General features: G+C 36.9%; 1 protein-coding gene across 29 annotated transcripts in view; it reads right to left on the minus strand.

Moving 5' to 3' along the window:
• CACNA1C (calcium voltage-gated channel subunit alpha1 C) overlaps window positions 1-27807 on the minus strand; it is a 475146-nt gene that overhangs the window by 366822 nt on the left and 80517 nt on the right. For all 29 annotated transcript variants that reach the window (XM_071767749.1, XM_071767851.1, XM_071767801.1 and 26 more), the window contains exon 3: window positions 26836-26940. In XM_071767749.1, coding sequence (XP_071623850.1) covers window positions 26836-26940 — 105 coding nt within the window. The remainder of the gene's footprint in view (window positions 1-26835; window positions 26941-27807) is intronic.

Genomic DNA, 27807 nt, shown 5'->3' on the forward strand with positions numbered 1-27807 from the left:
CGCCTCCCACTTTGTAATTAGCAACACCTGATTGCCTCATTTCACTACACTCAGTAGTTGGGGCATGACATAAGAGGAGCTATCTCTTAAGTTGCTGAGCTCTTTGAAGACTTGACTCTGAATCATCCCCACCAAGTGAATGCCCTGAGCTGTCAGTGGCTGTTTCAGGCTGTTTTCTCCTCTTAACTATAAATGCCATAAATAAATAAGGCTGAAAAGATTTTTCTGCAGAAACCAGTAGTGTAGACTGCTATAAAAAGTGCAGATTGTAATACACATGCTACTCAGAAAACTGCAGCTTGACATTTATGCAAACTACATGTTGGAAACTCCTGTTTATTTTGGATGGGCCTGAGTCAGAGGACAAGATCTCTGTCACAAAAATAAGGTTTCTCTCAAAAAATTCTCACCTGCTGCCTTGGTTCCTCTACCTCTGTATAAACAGGTGACCATAAGAATCTAGATGCCCTAAGAAAAAATGTGGCACATGAAAAAAAAATGGTGGCAAATATGATGATGTCATCTCAAGCAAATTGAACCACTTTCCTTCGATTCATAATTTTAACAAGCACACGCTGATGATATTTCCAATTTCTTTGATCCTTGTGCACTGAGGAATATGTAGACAATGAAACAACCAAAAACAGTAATCCTCTACACCTTTACTGTTAAACTCTTTTTTCCCCACAGCCACAACCAGGACAGAAGGCCACATCAAAACTAAAGTTTGCAGGCAAATTAAGGAATATCGTTATCTATGTTGTATAACTGGCAATATATATCAATGTTTTTTTGTAATTGAAGGTGCTTCTGAAATGGAACTGGTATTTCAGAGGAAATAAACACAACAAATGTCCCAGGTGACCTTTTAGAGCCGTATGCATAAGCTTAATACTTCAAATTTTTACCTGGGATGTGACTGAGCAGCAGTAAGTGCCAGATGAATTACAAATACATACTGGCAGTACAGTGTCTGTGCACATGAAGCAGAACAACAATTGGCTTAATAGGAGATAACATACATGTATTTCTCATTGGATTAGACAGCCAGACTTTAATCCATAACATTTAATTTCACGTCTGTAAGCATCAAATTTGCTTAAAAGTACTGAACCCCAGTTTGGACTACAATGTTTCAGTAAAGTGAGGTAATGAAATAAGAAATTTCAAACTTCCACAAGGCAAAATTCACTCAACTATCTGAAACAATATTTTCAAAAGATCTTTTCTCATTCAAACAGCATATGAATTAGGTAATACATCCCAACTTTATGTTTGTGCTACATCAGCCAGTCTCTGAGGACAGTCTCCAGAAATGTATTGTGACTGCACAAATAGGTATCGTTCCTTGGTTTGACTGTTGAAGAAAAAGAGAGCTATGTAGGTGGGAAGACTGCAGGAAAGTAGTAAAACAATGAAAGGCACAGGGGACAGAAGCTTATAGATAGGTTGTTCTTCACCCTTGGCACAGCCAAGTTTGTCTTTAATGTGGCAGCCATGTTTCCAAACATTCATAACCTAGTTCCATTGAAATTTGTAGGGTTACATCAATTTACACAGTTTGAGTATCAAGCTTCTTGATTGGTGCTTTTTTTTTTTTTTTAATTTTAATTTTGTAAACCATTTAGTCTTCAGAAATAGCTCATCATCATAAGAGTCTCATACAGGTAGAAATTATCTCATCTCACTAACTTTCCATGAGTTTTAATTAAATAAATTATAGTGGGAGTCCAGAGGTTTCCACCTGGTTTTAATTCTGTTTTCATAGAAGTAAGCATTGCTACTGCCCAAGTGACTTGCTAGTTCTGTAGTGTGGCCTGAACTGCCTCTGCAGGACCTATGTAAAGTACAAGCTCCAGCATACCGTAGCTGAGCTATTACATTGTAAAGAAATTAAATGCTACAGCTAGCAATGTAGATGCTCAATTTTAAATCTACTTGATTTTAAAGAAAACAACAAACATAGTTATTTCCTTCTTTTACTTTACTGCCAAGATAAATAATCACGTCAAGACACTACTGAGAAAAGCAGCCTTTATGCAACAAGCAAAGGGTACTTGCAAACACATGAACAGTAACATAAGGCTTGCATAAGTAAAGCAGGCACAGTAGTTTCCTGAGAGAGGAAAGAAAAGGCCAATATTTGAACAACATGAAACCTTCCAACTGAAACCTGGCAAAGAAAGCAAGAAGTTCACACCTGAGGTCTAGGCTATGCAATTCTGGTTTAACATTTGCTGCAAGAGTAGATTTTCCCCTAAAGCCCCTGCAGTTATTAATATTGGGAAAATAGCTTTATTGGCTGAATAGCATAGAGATGACAACCTGTCTGTATCTGCAAGATGCCTGCTTATTTAGAAAGCATTCAAGACTGTTTCTCTTGATAACATTTGAAGAACAGCTTTGGGAAAATGGACTTTTAGGACTATTTTCTGATTTCTCTTCTTCCCTGCAGATGACCTGTGATTTTTTTTTTTTTTCTAAGTGACACAGAGCACACAAATTTTTGCATCTTCCTACAACATGAATAGGAAGCCTTTCCAAGAAATTGAATTCAAGGATTTGAGATTATAATACTAGAACAATAAAGAATCATTTGGAAGGCTTCCTATCACAGTAAGCTTGCCCTGAAGTAAATAAAATCAGCTATAGCCATCACATACAGAGATAGGTGTCTCTCTGGTTGTTTTTGTTTCACATGCTGGCTAAAAGAAACTGGAAAACACTTCAAAAGGAAAGTGGATGAAAATACTGGCCCTGATTATGGTTGCTAGGCACCAAGCAATGCAAAGAGGACTACAACAAGCCAAGTTTCAAGCAGATTTAGATATTGTCCTAATGAACATAGAGTGTCATTCAAAATCAAGGGCTTGTTTAAGCAATTTTGCTCAGACTATTCAAAAAGGAAGTTATTTCATGTTGTCTTACTCTTCAAAAGCAGATATAATACCATATAGGTGAACATACTGATAGTTACAATATATAACTCATAATATTTACTTCCCAAATAAAGGAATATTAAATAGCATTCAAGATTCCTACTGAGCACAAGCTCAGTGGTTGACTTGCAAAGCATCTGCTGTGGGATGGGAATCCAAATCCTAAGCTATCCACTCTCACTTCACTCCTGGAAGCATTTGCATCTTTGCAGCTCCTGGCTGCACATCCAACCATCCTGGAACCCTGTCCACCATGTGCTGCCTTGTTGGGGGTAATCGGGCCCACTGCCAACACACACGTTTCTTGAGATGGACCCTTGCTTGTGGCAAGTTGTACCATACAAAGAGGCATTTCCAGAGGAGCTGCAGTGCCTTTGAGTTCATCTGTCACAAGTCCAGGATAAAATGTACCTCTCTGTGCCTACTATAAAACAGACCAGAGGGAATCAAAGAATTATAAAATAATCTAGGTTGGAAGAGACCTCTAGAGATCATCTGATCTGACCTCACACTGAAAGACAAGCTTTTAGCTCAAAGAAGACTTCAGGTCTTTAAACAATTTTTTCTTAAGTAGATGCAGTTTCAGAGTCTGAACAGTTTGGGGTTTGATTTTTTTGTTTGGGTTTTGTTTTTTTTAAATTCAGGTCTTTAATCACAGTTGTTTTTGTGGATGCATGATGCTTCCTCACCCATATCTGCCATTTATTTTTATTAGATCTAGAGCCTGGCTGGAAAAGAAAATAATTACCTCAATCATCCCAGATTTTGGGATATAGATCCAAACTTCTCAGTTGTTGTCCATCTGTTCAAAATGCTTCTGAATATAATTTGATTCTGGTGCTTTCATTTTTCCCCTATGTTCTGATTATTATATAATAATAAGTACTTAAATTAAAGATCAGCAAACTTCCATCACCCCAATCCAGAAAATTCCAAACAAACCTCAGCAAGTTAAAGCACAGACTAAACTGCAGATACAAAAAGAGGCAGGAACTCTATTCCAAAAGTTCTATCTTCATTTGAAGCCATTTTAAATTGCTCTGTTTTAAAAAATGCTTTTAAATGAGCAATTTCCTCAATATTTTCTGCAAGACAGAGAATTCTCTACGTCATCTCCTACTAGGACAAAAGCTTCTCTTTATATATTCAGTTACCTTACATCATACCTTCAAAATGCTTTTACTGTTTGTATTTATCTTCCTGTCTTTTAATAAATATTATTTTCAGTTTGTGTCAGAACTTGTGCTCCAATCTGCTAACGGTGTTTGGACAGAATTTCCATTTTTTGGCTCTAATGAATTCATTCTCTCCTGTGATTTATTGCATCAAACTTAGCACCCTTGTTTTGTTATTCAATTTATTCTTTTAGCAAAATGCATTTAAATGGCATTATCCAAAATGAATTCATAGTTCAAGATTTCTCTTGGTTTTCCATCCAACTGTCAACCACATTTTAACTACTTTCCCTCAAGTCTCACAATAACTAAACACATGGAAATTGCCACCAAAACACCTGTTCCCTCACTTAATAGCTGAATCGCTCCTACCCTTCTGTAGAGAGGGCTGGTCTATGAATTTCTGCCATTATATACTGGTAAAAAAATATCACCACTATAAGAAATAGGTATTACTCCACTATCTCCAGCTATTCAACCAGGTCTTTCATTAAGTTGTGATCCTGACAGCAGCACTATTAGCACAAGGAAAAGAAAGAGGTAATAGGGTGGTTGAGAATAGCAGAGAGCCTGGCACCCCCCCCGTGCACAGGTTGGAACAACTGAAGGACAGGGACATTGTGCTGACTATTGCCTCAGGGGGATGGAAGAAGAGTTTGGTTTCATGGACAAATTTGGAGGCAATTGAATAAGACAATAACTTAGATACACTCAGTGTAAAGCCATTGGTGCATCAAGCAATATTTCAGAATCACAAAATATTTCTGGTTGGAAAAGACCTTTAAGATGGAGTCCAAGCTTAATCTAATTCCGACAAGTCCAGTGCTTAAACCATGTTCCTAAACACCACACCTATACATCTTTTAAACACGATTGTGATTCCATCACCTGCCTGGGCAGCCTATTCAAGTGTTTAATTACCCTTTCAGTAAAGGATTTTCTTCTAATAACCCATTTAAAGCTCCCCTGGAACAACTTGAGACCATTTTTTCTTGTCCTCTTGTTTGTAACTAGGTAAAAGAGACTAACACCCACCTCACCACAACCTCATTTCAGGTAGTTGTGGAGAGCGATAAGGTCTCTGCTCAGCTTCTTCTTCTTTAGGCTAAAAAACCCCAGTTCCCTCAGTCAGTCCTCATAAGACTTGAGCTTCAGACCCTTCACCAATTACATTGCCCTTCTTTGGATACACTCCAGCACATCAATGTCCTTCTTGTATTGAGGGACCCAATCGTGAACTCAGGATTTGACCTGAGTACAAAGGGATGATAATTTCCCTAGTCCTGCTGGTCATACTATTTCTGACACAAGCCAGGATGCCATTGGCCTTCTTGGCCACCTGGGTATGTTGTTGGCTCTGCCATTTCACAGAACTGTGAATAACTCTTCCAGGAGCTTGGGCAGCAGAGTGTCTGCGAGTGATTCAGCAGCCACATTTCACCATCTAGTACATTACATGATTCCCAAGGCAGATGTGCTTATCTTCCAAACTGAAATGGGTGGCCAAAAGAATGGCATATCATTGCCACCATTTGTTACTTCTGTAATACTCTATTTGCCTCCATCAGTATCGATGAGAAGGTTCTAAGTCCTTCCTCTTCCTTTCTGTGCTCTAAGCCAAATATTTATTATGTTGTAAACAAGTATTTATTTAAAATAAGTCTTCATGTGCTAGTCAGTCATTTAGTATTAAGTTAATTATAATAATTCTTTCATGCTTCAATAATAGATTTTAATTGATTACCATCCAAGTCTTTTCATTATTTAGAGTCTGGCATTAAGTAGTTCTGCATTAAGTACTTCTGCTATTACCTGTATTCACTGATATTTGTAACCAAAGCCAATGTTTTAGTAAAATGACTGCATGGAGTTAACATTTTACATGTATACTTAGGCACCTAAAAGCAGCAGCTTAATTTTCAAAAGTGCTAAGCATACAGCTCCTACCTTAACTTTCGGGATGAAGAATAGAAGTCACTGAAACTTGGAGATTTTTTTTAAAGAAAGCTTGTTTGATATGTTTCACTTTAATTTTTCATGATACATCTAGAAAATTTGACAGATGAAGCACAAAAGCCTACCTAACTAAATAGAAGATTATATATAAATGCTGAAATTCATTGCCACATGAAATGAGAAAGAGTAGAACTTCATTGAGGTTTTAAAAAGAACGCACTGGAAAAAAGTATCTTTCAGAGCCTAAGTCAACTAGCATGAGGAAAAATATTTTCTTTCTCAGATAAGCTTGCAAATTATAATGGCTTTTCCTCTTCCACTCTTCTTTTCAGACACCATTACATTTCTCTACCAAAGGAAGCACAGTAAAGAAAAAAGAAATTATCTTTTGTAATGTGACAGTTGTGATGTTGAGGTTAGGTATGAGGAAAAAATTTTTACAGAGAGGATGATCAGACACTGGAATGGGCTGCCCAGGGAGGTGGTGGATTCTCCATCCCTGGAGGTTTTTAAGAAGAGACTGTGTGGCACTCAGTGCCATGGTCTGGGAACCACAGTGGTAGTGGATGAAGGGTTGGACTTGATGATCTCAGAGGTTCTTTCCAACCCAGCTGATTCTGCGATTCATGAAGCACCCTTAAGTTCACTACAGCGCTACTCTGCTCATTTTTTAAATCCTGTGTTCCAATTCTGAAGTTCAAAAATCCCTTGTAGTTTGCACCTTACCTCAACACAGAAATAGCTATATTCTTCCTTTTTTGTTTTAATACCAATGCAAACTTTTACATTCTAGATAAAAGACAATATTCTGACAACTGATTTTCAAGGGCAATCACAAGAAAAAAATCTCCACCACCCTGTTACAGAGAAAGTAAGAGAAGAAAATAATAACCTTATCCTAAGACCCCCTGTAATGTGCAATACAGTCAGATCATTAATCTAATCTGACTACCTATATTGAGTCATGGCTGGTTTATGAAATTTCACAGGAAAGCAAAAAATCTTCATCAACCCTCTGGATGAGATTAGAGATTTGTGAATGTGTGGGAAGTTAGAGATGCAAGGAACTCCACTGATTCCCACAGGCAAACCTCTTAAGTCAATGTGTGTGGCATAATTAAACTGTGATTGTCACTACATTATAGCATTGAAGGCTAGTTACCACACTGTTTTATCAGTAAATTCTTCAGTTTAATATCCTTGTAAGTGTTTCACAACTTCATTAACTTACTGAGCTTCACAGTTACATGTGAAGAAAACTAAAATACTTGTGTGGCTGACTAATATGTTTACCCTTAATATAGTTATGCACTATAAAAATGTATGGAAAAAAAATGAAGGTAAATCATGCTCAAGGTGTTCCTCCTTATTCTAGCACAAACCAGAAGTTGCTCCTAATCAATCAGTGAATTTTACCTAATGTAGCTGGAAAAGTGTCAGGCCTGTCAAGGAGACTGACATGCACACACCTCTTCTCTGCCAGCTGCACAGTTTTTCCAAATGACTTGTCATGCATGAGGAAAAGATGGAAGAGTCTGCTTTAATCCACTACTGTGTCAGAACAAAGTCTTCAGGACAGTGACTCACTGCAATGACTGAAGTTGAATTATTACATTTTTTTATTTCATTTGAAACACTCTGTGTCAGCAGAAAGTTCTTCTTCTCTATCCTGGTCCTAAATCAATATTTTATATATAAATGTATAATAACAAATTAGATTGAGGGAATGGGATGCAGAAGTTAAAGTTTATATTCCCTCAACTGCTCTAAGAGGTTGAGGAAGGAAGGAGAAAGCAGCAAGTACTGGGAATTAAGAATGCAGCTTGCTTCGCTCCAAATTTCTAGTTACAAACCATTTTTTTCCTTAACAGAAACTCTTAATATTTTTAAACTAAGATACCATACACTTTAGTGCTAAGAGACTGTGTTCTATTCAATTTGGAATTGTTATCCATTTGTACAACATCTGAAGGCAACGAGAGACTACTGTCTGTTGTTCCTTTTCTCTATCTAGATCACTTTCCTGATTTATTTTTAAATCCAGCACTACAAGATTGGAAACTTTTGGTAAATTAAAACTTAACTCTTTGGCCATAATCTTAAACCAACCACTCACAGATTAATTCCAAAATACAAATCCATGATTCTTGGTCCAAGTTGTGACTGTTCTCAAACATTAAATCTCAAAAAAGAGAACTTGGACACAGAATCTAACCAGAAATTTTATAGGAAGTGTACTGGATAATTAAAGTGGTAATGACCTTCCCTTCTACTTCTCAGTGAGCCAGGATAGGGCTAAGTAAACCGGCTCTTAACTTACTATCAGATAATGCCAGTATTAAGGATTCATCTTCTGATGGAAAAAAAAACCAAACATGGCCTGAAGATAACACCAACACATTTTTTTTTCCCTTCACAACACAAAGAGAATCTGACATGGCCAACAAGCTATTCTATTGAGAATGCTGTAAGATCACTGGAATAATGATGCATATTTTCTATTAAAATTTCTTCCTCATGTATTCTGTCTCACATTCATTAGATGAAAACATAGCTATCATCATTCAGAACTAATTTTTTAAAGCACGAAAAAAATTACAGTAACATTCTTATATTCTCATTTATTTTGTTTTGAGGCAGTGGTACCTTATGGTGCTTCTAGATACACAAGAGCCAACAGACATCTCTTTTTCCAGTTGTACCATTTAGGAAAATGTAGCTTAAAGAAAAAAAACCCCACCACTTTTACACTGATAAATACAGTGCTATGATAGAGTAGTCCTAAATCCTTTCCTCCTGTTTTGGCAATTCTGCACATCTTAAGAAACTGATAACGCTGTGTAAAGTGAAGCATTCTTAAATACAGACATGCAAAGCAGTAATTCTCTGTGATATATGCCACTTCCTATGATATATGTCTCTTGCTTTGAGATAGTTCCTGATTCTCAGATAAACTCACTCAGATACCAGTTTGTACTGATATACACATTCTCTGTTCACATTCATGAAACAGAACCCAGCACTTTGAAAAAAGTGTTTGAGTTTCTGTCAAGGTTTAACACTGGGCTGGCAACTAAACCTATGACAAATGTTCTCTATTTAACCCGTCCACCTTCCCAGAAAGGGAAAGGAAAGAGATTAAAGGATAGAGACTTATGGGTTGAAAACTAAACTACACAGATTTAATGAAACAGTAATGATGAAAAATAAAATAATTAAAAATGTACAAGTATCTAAAGAAAAAACACCATATGGAAGTAACTAAAAAGAAAAATTGTTCTGTCCTGGCTCAAATCAGGACAGTTACCCAGGGCTGCTTCTTCCAAGCACTGTACTGGAAGACTGGGGCAGGTTTTATCTTTCATTCTCTATAATGCATTGCACGATGGGGACCAGCCTACCACTAAAGCTCCTAGCAGCTTTGAGTCTTTAATTTTACTGCAGTCTAATAACATAGATGGCATAGATTAGTCTGTGCAGCACTCTGTGCTGCAAATGCAAATGTTATGTGCTACTCAAGTGTTATTTCGCTATGTGGCTGCACTTGCTCAAGACAACAAACCCGAGAAGACAGCTTCACTTAAACCTGCATTGAAGATATTTTCATAAGGATACACAAAACGCTTCTAGAATCATCTCCAGCCTATTGAAATTCAGCTAACTTCTCCAACTCTGAAACCCCTGTCAGAAGCAGACTCCTACTATCCTGCTTCCACCTCAGCAGTGATGACCAAAGATTCTCCTCCGTGTGTGCTGTCCTAAACAGCAAGCATTGATGAATGTTCAGAATTAATATCTTGCCAACCATACCACAAATGCTCATACGAGTAATGGAAGGGATATAGCACCTGGGAAAGCATCAATATAACTTAAAAACCACAAACCAACTCACAGTTGGAAACAATTCAAAAATAAGTATTTACACATTATCTTGCAAGTGCTATTTGATACAGTTCAGTGTTGCTTAAACATATTTGGATAAATATCAGTAAAAGCAGCTTCCTTATTTTTCCAGTGAAGTTCTTTCAACAAAAAAACACATAATTTATATTGCTAGTGAATGTTTTTTCTGCTAATGGCATAATTTAATTTGGAGATAAAAAGAAAAATATTTTCTTCTGCAGTTTTAAAATAACCTTCTTTTAAAAGTGGTTATCACTGTTTATACTCACAGCCTTCTCAGAGCCTTAGCAAGTGTTACTGACATAATTTAGGTCATGGATACTTTTGTACTTTTATTTGTTCTGGTTGAATTAGGATTATGAGTTAGAATCACTTACTGGAAAGTTTAAAAAAAAGAAAGATTTTTATAACCATTTTATAACCCCATTGTCCTATGTATTATTCAAGTATTTTAAGGTCCCTTCCAGCCCTAACCATTCTATGATTCTATTCAGACGTCTGTAATTAGTATTCCTAATAGAATCGAATGGCTTTCCTTCAAATCATTATATTAGCTATTTCAAATTATTATATTAACTATTATTATATTGACTACTGTTGAAATAACAAAGGTAGTGTCATGATAATGTACACTTACAATCTCCAAGTGGAAAATACTATAATACCTCGCAGATGGTACTTCTGTGGAATCTGTGACCTTCTTGTCGTGTTAAAATCATTCTTTTGAAGAACTTAGTGTCAAACAAGAGCTAATGCATGTCCTAAATCCAGGTACCTAACTCACATGCTGGAAGCGAAAGCAAACATGGCAGAACAAGTAGCATACCACTTATTTCCTTATTAGCTGTGACTGGATCTTTATCTTTCCTGACAGTTCTATACTTAGAAAAGTTATGAAAATAGAAATGAATTAACAAGAAAGGTTTTGGCCAGATTTCAAGGCCATGAAAAAAGCCACCTTCACCAACATTTTCACATAGGGATCCTCAAGGAAGAGTATCCTGTGACCTGAAGAAGCGGCACAGGATTGTTTTGGTCCAATGTCATGTATTCCTATGTTTCTGTCCTGTTTTGAATCAGACATTCACGAAAGTTCCAAGAGTGACAAAATATTCACTAATCCAGAAATTGCTTCATGCTAATTACCCTCCACATCTGCTGATATCAAGAGAACAGTGGCCAATTTGAAGTCAAGTAGATCCAACCATAGATTATATAACACAGCAGTTTTGCTTTGTCCATCTTTGGGCATTCCAACTTCAATTCCAGATCACCATCAACCATCACTGGTCCATAAAAAAAACCTTATCAGCAAAAGATAAATTTACCAACAAAATTTAGCAGAAGTATGTGTACAGAGAAAAGGATCTTGATTTGGAAATGCATCGATGTGTGGATTCTAATGGTATCCTGTTGATATACTAGTATGCTAAACAAAAAATTAAAATAAAATTTTAAAAAGTATTTTCAGCTTCTTTTTATTGGCTTTCAGAATAATTTTGCTGAACTGCCTTCCTAGAGAATCTGAGAAATGCCAAAAACAAATGCAAAATCAGCAAGATATTTTCCAACATAAAGAGTCAGCATTCAGACCTTCAATTCAGATGACACTCGAGAGTGACCTACATGCCACAGAGCTCATTTCGGCCTGGTTCATGATCCCAGGGAAATTCCTTTTCATTACTAACATAGAGGGAACACAGTTGCCTCAAAGTTCTTACATACCCATCTTCAAATGGGTTAGGGCATGACCTCTGCGCAGTTGGTAAACTGGCTAAGCCACCTTAGGAAAATACCAAACCAGTGCTGTGCTTCCTCTATGCTGGAAGTGACAAGACTAAAAGGGAAGAAAGTATCTTGTTAAAAATGGGTAGAATACCTCTAAGTGATCAGTGCTGGCACTTGTTAATACTGTTGTATAAGTACTAAGCAGAACCTGCTTCTATAAGCTGTCTTCAAAGAAAGTCCCCCAGTCAGGAACTTTATTGGAAAGACTGAGAGAATTCTTTTCAGGCAAGGTTTCTGAGGCCTTACAGAGATCCATTTTTTCTAATATCTGGGACACTTATATCTGGACTCAAACTTGCTAGGGAATTGATGAAAATAGGGGCAGTATCTAGACCATGCTGCTAGGTCTGTTTTCCTCAGAGAGAGGCAGAAATGTCTTGGGTCTTGCCATCTCCATTATAGTCCTTGTATGTGACTCTCCACTGAAAACTCCTTGAAATGAAGCTACTGAAGGACATCATGTATAGAAAAAGTGTCACAAATCTGATTGTGAGTTGTCAGCTTCTTGGTGACACTATATTGTCAAGACTAATGTGGGATTTGTGGTGTCAGTTCACAGATTTCCAATTTCTCTGGCTTAACTGCAATGTGAAAACAAAATTAGGTTTAAAAAGATTTGGTTTGGATAGAGGGCTATATCACAAATTAACAAAATGACATTGTGATATCTTGGCCCCCCCCCAGCCCCCTCAATTACCAGATGAGATTTTCATCTCATCTTAATACCACTCTTCCATCTCTGTACCAATTTAAGATGAAGAATTTTTGCTGAAAAACTTTTCACAGTTACTGACCTCCCAAAAGAAATCTTCTTTATGTAACTGGAAGACTACTTTCACCTTCAGTATTTTGGGAAATCCATGGCAGCATACTAAAAGATTTAGTAAAAGCACAGAATTTAGTTTTGCTGGTAGTGATTTCACCTTAAATATAGCTGGACAGCATTATCTCATGGCAGGAATCACTGGTGCTTTTTGGTTTACAAGCCACAGCTTTGATGACCAGCTTAATTAAGAAACCAATAAGACAGAGTTAAAGCCATGTTCCTGGGAAAAGCTCTTTCATGTAAAGGGATGTGAAAGAAGAAAATTGCCTATGAATAGTTTTACCAGGCATATTCAGATTTCATTTCCCAGATTCCTTTGGATCTAAGTACACAAAATATATGAAGCCAATGCTTATTACCAACAAAAATAGCTATTTGAGGTAAAAGTGCATTTTTGAGGTGGGTGTCTACCTGAGTTTGGTGGTTCTTACATTACTGTCTCAGGATTAACTTCACAGTTAGCCTTGAACCTTTCTTTTTCCTCAGAATTAATAAAAGTAACAAGACAGAAACCTTCATCTTAACTTTCAATTATAACAAAAACTACTGACCTTAAATGATAATTTCAGCATTATTAGTCTCAAGTATTCAAAATACAGTGGTTTCATTTCTTTCCTCCCATGCCAGCAAAAGTTGGCCAGAAAACCATGAAACAAAAACTCTTGGAATCCTTTCTGGATACTGAATACCAAATTTCTTTTTTTCAAGCTTCCTGCCACCACCCCCAAACAAAAATTACTCAGTACAATGCCTCCAAGAGTGACCATAATCTAAAACCAATGGAAGATCAATGACAGGACAGGCATGTATCTCTTTTGTGTACTCTCACAGCCTTCATTTATTTTCAGCCCAGGGGATTTTCTCAGCCTGATGCAATTTGTCTATTAACCCTCAGTGGATGTCTCTTCCAAGTCCTTGTTCCATTCTTCCCTAGACTTAATGCAAACTTTCTGCATTCTTATACAACAGTCATAGTTCAGACTAAACCTCTTGATTCTTTGTGCAGTAATGTCAGAGGGGAATGGTACAAAGAATGAGTCATTTCTCTCTCCTGACTCAACTTTTGTTAAGCAATGTTATTTTTCCTGTGAGGCTATAGGGAATAGGTGGAATCTACTGCTCCTTGCACAAGTCAGTCAGCTCCTGAGTGCAAAAATTCATTTTAATAAACCAGAAAAAAAAAGCTTTATTGCATGTCATAAAAGGCTTCTTGTGTCTGCCATTTTCCATCTTTAAAGTGTATAGACTTCTCTCTGATCCACTGAAAGCAGACTGGAAAAATGAACTTTAACTCATTCTACCAAGAATTCAGTCTGTTTATCAGCAGTCTAGTCTAAGATTATGCAATATGAACTACCTTCTATTTTCACAGGATTCTGAGCATTTCAGCATGAAAAATTATTTTAGGGTGAGAAAGAGTCATCACAATCATCATATCTGATTCATGCTTAGCATAGACTATATAATTTCCAATGAAGGAGTCTACTTACACTACCTTCCCTTCTCCACCCCCCAATGAAAATGGCAAGAAGATTTTAATTTTTAAGTAAATAACATTGCTGTGAGAAAACAGCGCTTTTGCTGTTCTCCTTCCTCCCTGTTCCAGCACTCAATGATGGAAGCAAAGACAAGCATAAATCACTCTATGCCATCAAGGCAAAATTGTCCCTGAGAGTCTGGCATCATGCCCAGGATTTTACTCACTCCATGACAAGTGGTGTTCTCTTTAGCTAGGATTTATCCAGCCTCATCAATAAATACCTCGAGCTTTATCCAGTATTTCACTATTGCTAAGAAAGTGGCAAACATCCTGATTTCTTTTTATGACATTAAACATCAGAACAAATTGCAGTACAATCCTTCTTGGTTAGTCGCATCACAAGAATATCTTAAAACTGACTTAGTGCTTTTTTTTTTTTTGTACACTATTTATGAGTGATTTTCCCCTCCTTGTTTGCTTTACACTCATCACACCTCTTTTCTCACTTAGGTATGATGAGGGGAAATATGCTCTCATCTGTGTCTTGGGAAGCAAGATCTGGATTTGTTTACAGGCTTTTCCCTATGCTTTCTGATAAAGACCAGGGGTTCTAAAATAATAGGCTTTAATATGGCAAGTAAATACAACAGGTTCAAAGCCCACACTTGGCCTCTCTTGCTCTCTAGTATTTACTGGTAGTAGAATGGAGTTACTGCATGACTATTTGTCTGCAATGTGGGTCTCCAGCAGGTAAGATGGAGATATGTAGAGACATGACTGGAGTAGCTAAACAGCAGAAGAAACTCAAGTTGTTTGCAAGCTGTTAGAGTGGGACTCACCAGCTGAGTCAATCAATCTGAATGCTTCAGATGTTGCTAAAGTAGTGCAAATTTAAAAATATTTATCAGCAAATTGGAAACTATAGAACAATGAGTTTCAGCATAGCCAAAAACAAAGGCATATGTCTGGGATTGAGGAATATCAGCTGAACTTATCAAATTGTCATTAAATATTGGTTCTTCAACAGTTCTTCAGTGTATCTTCTAGATCACATCCAAGGCCAACATAAGCATTAGAGCAAAGCTTTTGGATAAGATACTAATAAGATTCTCAGATGCCCAAGGAGATAAATAGAACCAGAAAAGAGTTATTAATTTTCTATGCTGTGATAGAGAAAGCAGTATTAAAAACATTATCTACCTCCAACATCCATCCAATGAGGGTGTCAATGAGTATTTTCAGGAGAAAAAAACCCCATCAGAATTATCATCAGGAAATAGTGAAAAAACAGAAAAAGCTGTGGTCCTTATAATAGGGACAATTAAGCCATGAGTCAAGTATAGTCTGTCAGAATTTACAGAAGCTAGGTAAGACATCTTAATTCTTAGTATAAATTTGTATAGTAGTGGAACAGTATATGGAGGAACACAGAATATCTCTTCCTTTTTTAGGTTACATTGTTCTTAAGGAACTTTAAATTAGAATTCAGGTTGTCCTTGCAAATATGCCATACACATCTTTTCTTTATAGAGGAATTACTGCATTAATTTATATGAACAGTGGAAAGCAAGACTATATTTCTGAAATCACCACCTCCCACTTAACAACACAGTCTGATATATGGAGCTTGTCTCCAAATTTGAGTTTGTGCACACCTCTGGATCCTGCTATGGTCTAATTCATTTGGTCTCTCCCTAGTCCCACAGGGTCAGACATATTTTCAAGAGGTCATAGGCCACTTTATTTTAAGCAGTTCAGCAACAAAAAAAAAAAAATAAAGGAATAATTTTCAGCTCCCTATGGATGTTCATGCTTTCAAAAGGTCAAAGGCTCTGCTGAGCCCAGTTTGCCTTCTGGGCTGGAACAGTAAAGGCACATCAGTTTCTATAGCCAGAGGCACAGAGATCAACATGGTTATCACTGTACTTAGCTGTGTTCAGCCCTCTGCCCAGATATGCAGATGCATCAATATGAGGCAATTTTCAACATGCTCTCAATCAAAGTGTAAAACAGTCATTCATGGGAGAAGAGTGAAAGGTTTTACCTGCTCTGCTACTGTTTCAAAAGCAGAACAGCTTCCTTCCTTGCAGACTGTCAAGTGGACCTGCTACCCACCCCAGTGAAAGAGGAAGGAAGGTGCAAAGGAAGAGGAAGAGGCACTCCTACACACACAGCTGCCACAGTGTCTGCATGCAGGAATAAGGGAAAAGTCTCCAGACTGGTGCCTGCTACCCTGATTGTCTGTGTCAGTGTGTGTGTTGTTGTTAGGGACAATGAATGAGAGAGGAACAAGACATCCCTCTGACAATTGCACAGCCTCTCAGTGGCATGGGTTGCTATGAGTATGAGTTCAGAATCATCCATAACCCTGGCTCCCAAGAAAAATCTCAGAAGTGGATCCAGCAAAGGTGGAAAAATGCTCTTCTGCTTCAATGTATTAGATCAACAGAGGCTTTTAAAAAAAGCCAAGACATGCTGGAAGAACCAATGATTCAAGCAACCAGTGATTAAAAAACTCTTCTTTGGAAATTTTTATTATTTTAAGAAAAGGAAAAATGTGTAAGTTATGATTTATCATCCATTTAAACCTTTCTTTGCAGTTTACTGAAGAGCATTGGCAGGCACGCAGGCTGGGAGCCATGTTAGTTCAGGGCTGGATGGTGGAGGGGGAAAAATGAACCACAAAAAACACTGACTGCTTTAAAAGCACTCCTTTAGATTCACACTGGAGTCCAACAATGTTACCTACCTATCATGGAAAATGACTTGAGTAAACAAGATGAATAGAGAGAGGCATATGAGCAGCATCTTGAATAAAAGCTGTGATCTCTCTTCCACTGAAAGGAGGATCAATATCTCCGTGGTATCCTTTCTCAATACAGTATTGAAATGCGAAAGCAAAGGTAAACATTTCCAAAAGGAGCTGTCAGACAGAACTGAATTTATTTCAAGAGATATTTATCAAAATATTTCCACAGCTGTTCCATCACTCAAATACTGCATTGCATTTTCCCTAGATTTGCTCCTACCCTTTAAATCTTTAAAATATCATGTCCCACAAACAGCCATATCTTCTTTAAGATTACTGCTATGTACATGCTCAAAACTTAAAAGAATTAGATCTTCTGAGAGTCAAAAAAACATTTCAGTATATATATATTTTTGTCCTCTTTTTCTTCCACTCCATAAGTTTTCAGTGCAGAAAGATCACCCCAAAGGCTTGAACGCATTCTCATATTTCATGGCCTCTGAAAGGCTAAAAGCAAACTTCAAACTTTGCTTCCTCTGCTTCTTCCTTTTTCCCCAATGGACTGTCAAGTACTCATATGCTACAGCTTGATGCTTCAAAAGGAAAACAAAGCAGTAGCAGTGCTGGTTTTATCATAAGAACCATGAAAATTGCAGACAAAATAGATTTGGACATTAATATTGATATCCAATAATCCCAAGGCACTAAAACTGGAGTGTAATTTTTATGTGTGTTGTAAAATGTGTTAAACATTTGAGTAAGAAAAAGGTAATGCTGGAGTTTGAATTGCTATAAACAAGAACTTATTTAAGTCAGGATGAAAGCATCACATCCCTGAGATGAATAAAAATTATATAATTGTCAAATGAGAAGTAGGATATGGTGAAAACATTAAATAAGAGCTATAAAAATGTCAGTGGCTTGATTCACAGTTAAAACTTGGTTCAGGTTGAATAAGGGAAGAATAAATTGTGGTTAATGACTTATAAAAATTAGGATACAATTGTTTGGTTTAAAGGAGATTTATCAGTTTCTTGCTGGTAGAAATCAATGCAACATAAGGTGCACATCACAGCTGCACATTCAGCCTGGATATCAATATGCAGGTGCCAATTTTTACCTACTATTCTCCCTACTTTGACATACGGCACTGACTTTTATAGAAAATTCCAAATGAAAATGAAGTACCACTCCATTACTATAGCCGTGCATGACTCTTCAGTATTTGCACAAGCAAATGCTTAATTATCTTCTTGGACTCAGGAGGCACCTGAGGCAGAAGCAGAAAGCTGGAAATCCTGTATTTCCTTCCCTTTCTTGCAAGGACATCAGTGGCTTTATAGAGCAGAGGCAGCAGATTTCCTTGTTCTACAGAATAACAATCTTTAACAGTTAAATGCCCCAATATCTATCACTGCAGTGGTACAAACCTTATGTGTGTTTGCAGTCTTAGTTTATAATTGTTATGGTTTAGTGTCAACAGCTAAGGGAGGTGTGCAGTCTTTCATCTCAGAGAACTACCCCTGAAAGGCTGATGTGGCTTTTGTTCAGATTCAGACATTATCTTAGTGACCATTATTAGGAGAAGCTTTTTATTTGTTTGCTTTTAATAAAAGTTTAGATTGTGAAACAATTATGCAAGTAGATCTTTAAAAATCTTTTGTGAGTACATGTTTGTCTCCATAATCTGATTTGAACAGGGACTCTTGCTTTAAAGTTACTCTAACAAACAATAAGGCCACACGAGGATAAACAGCACTCTAAGTGGTTTTCAATGGATAAAAATAATCATCATAAAATAACAAGCAAGTTCTGCTTTTGAGTGAGGCTTTATAGTTGAGGGTATATAACAGAACTAAAACATTTTAAAACGTCCACATAAAAAGCATTTACCATGCTTCAGATTAAAGAGGAACAGTAAGAGATTAAGCACATTCATTACTAACTAGAAAAACATTTCAGCAGACCAGATGAACATAATCATACACAAAACACTATTGCTTGAGTTTCTAATATAAGCTACCTGAACATAATTTTACAACCAAAAGACAACAGCAAGTCAGCAGCAGAGGAAGAATTCCAAAACCCCAAACTCTCCATCAGCGGATGTTTACCAAGACAGCCTGAAAAAGATTTTATCACTTGCCAACACAGCTACCTAGGGAACTGCAGACGCGCTGCTTCTAGAAAGTGTATACCATAGGTTTGGGGCATCTTGCATTGCCAAATTTAGTTTATTGGGCTAAAGGTGTTGGTACCACTGTTAGAGAAACTGTAAAGAAGTGTACTATCAGCAACCACAAGAGAGTAGGAGTTTTTAAAGAGTGGCTATGCTCCTTTGGCCAAATATTCTGCATTAAAACCTCAGGTCTGCATGAGCTTATGCTCACTATGGGTATCAAGACATCAATTTATAATACACATATTTAAAACTTTATAGGAATACATCATTACAGTGTCTCAGTGGAGCATTCCCTAGTGTCCCACAGACCACAATAGGTTATTAAGGCTATAGCAAAAGTTTATGAAAACACTGTTGTCCAAAAACAGTCCAGCTCCTTTGCCTAGGCTTAGGTGAAACAGAACTCGCTAAGGATGTCTTAAGGACAAAACCTGCTGTCTCAGTTTCCCAGCATCTGCCAGAAATGCAAAATTACTGAAGAGATGCTAATGAATATTCCCTGCTGTTTACTGGAAGTCTTCCCCTAACTGTGGACTTCTGTCATCATATTCCCAGAAGAGAAATATTATTGATAAGTATAAACTCTGCATGGTTATTGTACAAGAAGAGTTATTTTGTTCCATGGAGTTGCAGACAAATGCATTTATAAACTGTCCATCACTTCTCAAAAGTAAAATTTAAGTATGGTTTTAGATTGCTTTGAAGTACTGAATGCCTCTCATTCAGATAGGAGGACTGAAAAGCAGCTGTAACATATGGACCCTCATGTTTTAATACTTAGAAAACACAGGGGGGAAAGGAATTGTCCATGAGAGGAAGAGACAGTCAAAACTTTGAACATAAAAAACATTCTTCCCTTCTGCCAGTTCTGCCCCTTGGCAAGCAGCACATCTATTCATTTAATTCTAAGGGAATTTTGAGAACTTGCTGGGGTTTTTTCTAGTTTGCACAAGTACAAATATTGCCTTTGCAGTCAATGATTTTGTTGATGTCAGCAAATGTTCCAACAACTGATTGTCAATAGAATGCACTGAATTAGTGGATGGATTTGGGTGACTCCAGTGAAGTCAACTCCAGTGAAGTCAACAGGAAGTTTGCCTGACTAAAAGCCCAGTAATGTGGTATACCTAACAAAATCTAGAGATCACATGTAAAACCATGTAATTAATTTCTAGAAAGAGATGCTTACTTCCTAACTTCATTAAAAGGATTCTAATACACTTATGAACAGAATCTAACATCCCGCACATTTACAAAGGGATAAGGATACTTGTACAAAAAAGGTCATATAAAAACTACCTGGTATTTTGGAAATCTTTCCTTTTATAAGACTGCTACTTTTGCAGGCAGAAATTAAACTACAGTGAAAACAACAGTACTTAAAATCTCTTATTTGGCATGCTTCCAGATTTTTCCTACCTTTCCTGAACAGGGGTGGGAGGCGGGGAGGAGGAGGGGAGAAGGTGTCCTACAGTGAACTTGAGGTTTGATAAACAACGATAATTACATTACCACCTGAAAAAATATCTAAAACACACTTGATAAGTCAGAGATTTGGAAAGCTTTCACATCAAGACATGGAAAATGGTAATCATAGCTGTCTAAAGAAATGGGATAAATGGGTTAATGTTTGAACCAAACCAATAAACTTGCCATCAATCAGAACAAAAATATATAGTTAAAATTTCGAAATCACTTACACTGAAACATGCAACCTGCAAATTTCAAGTTACTATTTCCATGGACTTGGACTAGTTTATGTAACAGGAAAAAAAAAAAAACCAAAACAAACCAGGAATTGCAGAACTAAGGAAGAATTATAACTCAAACAACTACATCTGAGATGGGGGACATTCAGTAGTTATTGTTGGAAGAGCCAGAAAAAGTCCATTTTTCCAAAGATACATAAGAACCCTTACATTCCTTTCCAGAACCTGAAATAGAACCTGGCATTCATCTGTTGTGGGCAAAACACCTCTGAATCCTCTTGAAAAGTTTCCCAATCCTATCTTCACCTGTTCCACCCAGAAAGCCTCCTCCTACCACTTGCTAATTACTGAGACAACTCAAGTAGCAGAGGTCTGCCCAGGGAACCGAAGAGTTTTTTCTGTTAGTAACACATACAGATATTCATCTCTGCTTTAGATGTTTCATCTTCCCAAAGCTTTGGAAATAACACCACTGTGCTAAAAGAAAGATACAAAGGATGCAAATTTAAGCATTAAAATGTAAGCATTACGCGAGTCCTTCTCAGATCAACTCAGCACACATAAGCAAAGAGCAAGAGTACAATCCTGTGTGTTTCTCTGCAGAAATTAGATTGTGCCCCCCCTAGTGCAAATAGATGAGACCTCTATTCTACTTTTTACACTTCGTTTCCAGTTAATGACCACTGGCTTGGAATTGCATGCTACAAATTTTGTTCTTAGCAGCCTTTTCTACAGCATTCCTAGTAATGGTATGGGTGAAATAAGGCACTAACAAATTCTCTTCACTTTGAAAGCAGGAACAAATCCTCTCAACAGATGGGAAAGTTGAAATGGCAGCTTTTCTAAGGCCACAGAGGTTGCCAGCACATGAGCCAGAAGACAAGCATGAATATCTTCACCTCAAACCCAATGTTTTTCTTTCACCTCATGCTTGACTACTGCTAGAGATGGTATCAGCCTCTCTCTTCCACGGGCAGGCCTTTGGTAGAGAACTTTGGGAGCTCTTGAGCCTAAATTACAGAATGTTCAACTTCCTTAGTATCTCACAGGTCAATGTTTCATCATTTTTCTGGATGAGGACTTCAAGGATTTTTTTGAGCAATCTCCTTCTTCTCCTAATCCTTATTCCAGTCCATTTCTAGCCTCCTCACCTCCTCTCTTCTAGATTGCCCCTCACTTTTCAAATTCTATGACATCCCCCAGATGTAACAGTGCTGGCATGAGACCCAAGATAATAAAACTATCAGTGCTTATTAGCTTGGTATCCATCTTATCCCACCCTGCACCTCACCCCTAGTGTTAGCCTATCTCATTACAGCATTCACTTACTAGTTGGGAACTGTCACAATGACAGAAAACCAAAAGCTTTTGTGTAGTATTCTTTCTTATCCAGAAAAGCCATCCTTTCTTTTCCTGACTTCCTCACGCCTACTTTGCTCTCTGGTGCTTTCTGACTTTACACAAGAAAAATTGAGAGACTGCTCAATACCAACTCCAGAATTCTCTTATGTAAAAAATACTGAAGTCTGATATGCCAGCATCTAGAAATGGTATTTATATATCCACATCCACATATTCTTTTAGTCCATTGTAAATGCAAAAAGGATTAAAAAAAAAAATTATTCTTTTTTTGGACAGGAATCACCTGCTACACTGGATACTACAGTTAATAAGGCAGCTACATCCTCCTGGAAGGCACCCCTCCTTTCTGTAGGCTGGCATTCCCATAAACACCACTGGTGCAATCACTGACAAACAAACTGAAAACCCATCTTTCCTTTTACAGGGTCCTATTTCAGATTTAACAAATCAGACTGAAAGGGACATCCCATCAGAAGCTCACATAAACACGGGAGATGTTTTTTTAAACTTAGCTAGTGTACAACAGGATTTCCTTCCTGCAATAAGGACAAGGGAGGGAAAGCAGAACTATCAAAACAACACAAGAAATCTCTTGCTACTTATCTGAAGCATAAACAAATTACCAGGTCCATTCCACAGGACATGTTGTAAACCTTTGTCTTAGCCTCTTTATGTTTTCACCCTGCTGTGACACTGACCAGGCTCGGGCATTTACAGTGACCACTGAAGCAATAGAAGCATTTTCCTCTCAGCTTGCTATCTTAGGCAGCCTATAGTTTTAGTCCTAAATGTATGTTATCTCTGTTCTAATAAATAATTGCAGTCATAACAAGCAGAAAGCCTCCAGATCAGTTACAGCCTCTCACACAGGCTGACTCTAATTCCCCCAAAATTATCTCCAACTTTCCTGACTGCATTAAGAGAACATATAACTTTTTTTTTTTCACGCAGTCATGCGTGAACCTTCTTTACTCATAAATTTAAGCAAAGTCTCAGCAGATCTCATTAATACCAAAAATAATTTGTACCCAATACAACTCCCCTACATTTCTGCAAGTTCAATAGTTTTACAGTGAACAAACTGCAGATGTAAAACAACAACAAAACTTCTGTAGCCAATTTCTAGCACTTATTATTGCATTGTATGGTTCTGCAATTTTTCTTAAAGCCAGTGACAAATACACTGCACTGAGCATGAAGATACAAAATATGGCGTTTAGTGTAAATGTGCATTTGAAAAATTAAAGTGCTTCACAGTCTATGTTACCATCCCTAGACTTGATACCAATGGCTTAAAGATTTACCAACGTTATTACAGGAAGACAGATTGCAGAGAACCAGTCAGAACATCCATTTCATATTTAGCCTACACTTGTAATAAATATCAGCTAATCACAATTCCTCACTAACACAAAAGGAAAGGGATTATTTTTTTGACTCCTCTGTATTTAATTTCAATTCTCATACTAATTACTATGACATCATATCGAATAGGTTTTGCACCTAAAGACACGGCTTATTAAAATGGAGATAAGACAACAGGTTATTGGTTTTGTAATGTTTTTGTAACAAGGCTAATGAAGCATGTGTCTCTTAAGGTTCCTGTGGAAGGCAAAGAGCAGTAAGCATGCTCCATTTTGACCAATGGCAGATCATATCTGTGAAATTCATACAGAGCAATTATTTATCAAAACATTACTGAGCTATCCTTTTTCTACTCTTACAGAGAGAAGAAGCCACTCATACAATTCAGAATTCCTTTCTCTTCTCTCACCCTCCTCTACTCCATTACCTTTATAAAGACAGCTTATTGAACTTCTGCCTCAGCCCCCATAGAAAACATCGTTTGAAAAGTTATGACGAAACCTTAGATAAGGAATATTCAGACCTTAAACAAAAAGGGGCAGCATATTGGAAAACCATAGTTTCACTTTCAAACCTTGTAAAACTGTTACATCCGTATCTTTTCTGTAGAAAGTTCCTGCATGTCTCTGGAAGTTAGGCATGGCTCAGGAAACCTGGGATGTGGAAGGTATCTAGTAGCTTTACCCCCTAAAAGAACTACATCACAAAATGGAAATGAATCAAGAGTTCTTACACAAGTAAAAATTTCTTCAAGGCAGATAGGGAGATCCGGTATACATTTGGTCAGACTCACAGTTCAGCACAGCACACACATCTGTGTATGCTTTTAACCTACGTGCACATACTGCAGACATACACTCCTTTCCTGTTCAGATTATAGCTTTTGGAGCTCTAGACTTCGTGGCTATAAAATAGATGTGATTGTAAAATACATGTTCACCAGTAGGAAAAAAAAATAATAATAAAAAAAAAAAAATCTAGTGAGTGCATGAGATTTTACAGTAATATATTACTGGCTCTAGCTTCTTTCTAGTCTCTCCCATGTATAGTTTAGCTCTTTTTGTGTAAGGTCCCACTGTTCTGCACTTCTTGACATCTGGAATAGCTTTTCTTAAACTCAGTTTCATCTATCCTTTCATCCCATTCCAAGACGCAACTAACACATTTTTTCATTCCTATCTCACCCTTTTGCATCTACTTCCCCTCCCTATTGCTCAGTACTTTACTCACTAATGACAACATACAACACTTCAAAATTCTGTGAAAATTTTTTTGAATGTAGCATGGCACATAGTCAAAAAGTTTGTTTCCCAAAAGCAATATATACATGCCAAGACACAGGTATATCACCCTGAGAAAAAAAAAAAACAACAAAACAAAAAACAAACAAAAAAAAAACCAACAAAAAAACCAAAACCAAAAATACAACACCAAAACACATGAAGCCCTGCAACTACAACTACAAAGAGAGATTGACAGGACTAAAGGCTTTTGAGTAGGTGGAGCTCCAGGGTCTCACCTATAGCGCAGCATAGAGTCTTAATTCCACTAGTGCAAGCCTTTCTTGTAATAGTAAGCATCCAATTTTCCATTTTTCCTTACTTTTTCCATTAATATCCAAATAATAAACTGTAGTCAAACAGACTGCATTTTACTTTCTTCTCCCCTTACTTTTATGAAACAGCTATTTAGATAAATTAGCAAAGCCACCTTATCCTTAAGGCTATAACATTTCCTGAGATTATAATTCTAGTTTAGGCAGGGTTTTTATAATCCTACTCAAAAATAACAGGAGCATTTTGATAGACTGAATGATGCAAAAGGCATCTGGAAAAGAGATACAAAATAGCCACCAAGCTCACAAAGTGCATAAATTTTCTGATAGCAGAAAAATTAATACACCATATTCAATTGTGAATATATTCCCAACCTAGTATTAGCCAGAAGTCTCCTCACTGGAATAAGCCATACACCCACACTCAATTAAACTTAAGACAAATTAAGGGTCCTCTAATCTTCAGCTCTTCTTTGTTTTCCCTCTTTCAACCTTTCCAGTTAGAAGGTGCAATAAACAACATACTGTCTTTTACAGCCAAAGGATCAATTGACTCTTCTTTTTTTAAATAAAAGATAGTAATTTTTGAAACATGCCATACTGAAGTGTTTTCAACAAGCACACCACAGTTCACCACTGTTAAACACTAAGTCAGGCTAACAAACAGATAGCACCAAAAGGGAAACAAGACCAAGTCATATTCTGTAAATAGAGAGTATAGAGAGAGTAGTTAAAAGTTAACAATCACTTATCTCTTTCTTCTCCTATTTTTAAACTTTTTTAAGGAGCTGGAAAACCACTACACTAGAAGCTTTGTTCGGGCTTTTAGGTACTGTTTTCTCAGGTTTTTGTTTGGCTTTGCTTTTCAGGTTTGTTTTGCTTGTTTGTTTGTCTGTTTTTTAACACAGAAGTACTATTCCAGCAAAGTCCTGAAGTTCACAATTTCTTTTATAAAACTTACAATCAAATCACTGACTTCCAAGAACAGCCTTGCTCATTTTAATTACAACATTGGTCAACCATTCTTATTATCCCTACTTTGGAAATAGGGCTTTTGTTTTCCTCCTATGTTATGCTGAAACTTATTTTAGGAATCAGGAAATGTCATCCCAGCTCTTAAACTCTGGGAGCAAGTTCTCATTCTGATCCAACCAGACAAGTACGAGAGTTCTTCACATATTTGAAAGGAAGAAAAATGTTTCCTGCTAAAACAGTAACTAGCGGTCCAGAGCTGTTCTGTGTTTTGCCCTTACTGAACAGAATTCTTTGCTATGAATTCATACTAAGCCAAAAGTAAACACTCCTGACATTTTATATGGACAGGTACATCCCAAAGTGCCAACATCAGTCTCAGTGGCATCAGAGAAAAAGCTATGTTCCCCCAACAAAAGGCAAGAAAACTAAAACAAACCCCTCAAACATTGTTCAACTGAAATGTTGTCTGTGAAATGCAAGCATTAAGGTACATCCCAGAAATAAGTCATCAAGCTTGACTGTATTAATTTCACAATGGCACTTTGTAAGAGAAAAAAACACCATATAATCCATGATCAAAAGAATTCTTTTGCAAGTACCTTCAGTTTACCAAGCACTTTTGCAGAAGTTTGTTATCCAAAACAACACATACAGCACACACACAGGTTTTGGAACATTTTTTTCTTAAAGCAGCTCAGCTGAAGCAGGTGTTAACACAAATAGAGGAGACATAGCCCTCGAAAACAATTTTTACTTTATTCTATTCTCATCTTTGGTGGATATATTTATGCTCCATTGCATCAACAGTCTCTCAGGTCAATTTTTAAAAGAACTTTCAAAATAGTGAGATGAAACACCATCAAGAACTTACCAGATTGGAATTGGTGGCATTGGAATCATCTTCTGGAAAGGGGATATAGATAGCTAAGGCCACACAATTGGCAAAAATAGTCAGTAAAATAATTATTTCAAATGGTCTGAGGAATGGAGTTAAGGAGTTCCAGAATGTGCACACAAAATAAATAAATAAATAAAATAATGAAAGACTTATAAGAATTCTGTTTAAATAAAACATTCCAAGCCCCTTATATTCTGAAAAGAAACATATGCCTTTTTAAGTGCTTTTAGGAGCTCCCAGCCAAGAATCTTCCTAATATGTCAAAAGCAGTGTAGGCCAGTCGCGTGCCAGAGTAAACACAGATTTCTTAAAAGTTTTTTCTTCCTCTATTTATTTAGCTTGCGTTTTCCCCATTTTCCTTCAAGGGTGGCTGTACTACTTTTAATAACAGAAACATGTTCTAGAAGGACTGTCATCCTACTTCTTAAAATTAGCTTCTCTTTGTCTTTTCAATGTGCATTTACAAAACCTGAAATAATTTTAACAGAAGTTTTTTTAGTTATTTTGTTGTAGTGGTATTTTTTCCCCCTTTCTCAATTTTTCTTTCATATCTCAAAGTTAAATGCAAGGGCCCAAAATCTACATTCATATATTCAGTTAGAAGGCATTTAAATGATTACAAAGTTTGTTACAGCAAAAAGAATCGCTTTGTCCAAAATTTCTTTTTAACTATACATTACTATGTATACTCATTTTGCTTAAGATATATTTGAGGGAGTATTTCTTTTTCTTCTACTTGTATTCCATTTGGCATCATAAGGAAAACAAATGTACCCAGCATGGCATATTAGGCACAGCAGAAATCTAAGAGTTCTATATGACAGAGAAACTTACAACAATTCAGGGGAATTTCAGCCTGACATCAGCATTGATAGGAAAAAAAAAAAACAAAACCAGAGATTTGAGATATTCAGTGAACAAATTATGCACAACCTTGATAGCCTA

Source organism: Heliangelus exortis, chromosome 1 (genome assembly GCF_036169615.1).
Source record: "Heliangelus exortis chromosome 1, bHelExo1.hap1, whole genome shotgun sequence".
NCBI classification, from domain to species: Eukaryota; Metazoa; Chordata; class Aves; order Apodiformes; family Trochilidae; genus Heliangelus; species Heliangelus exortis.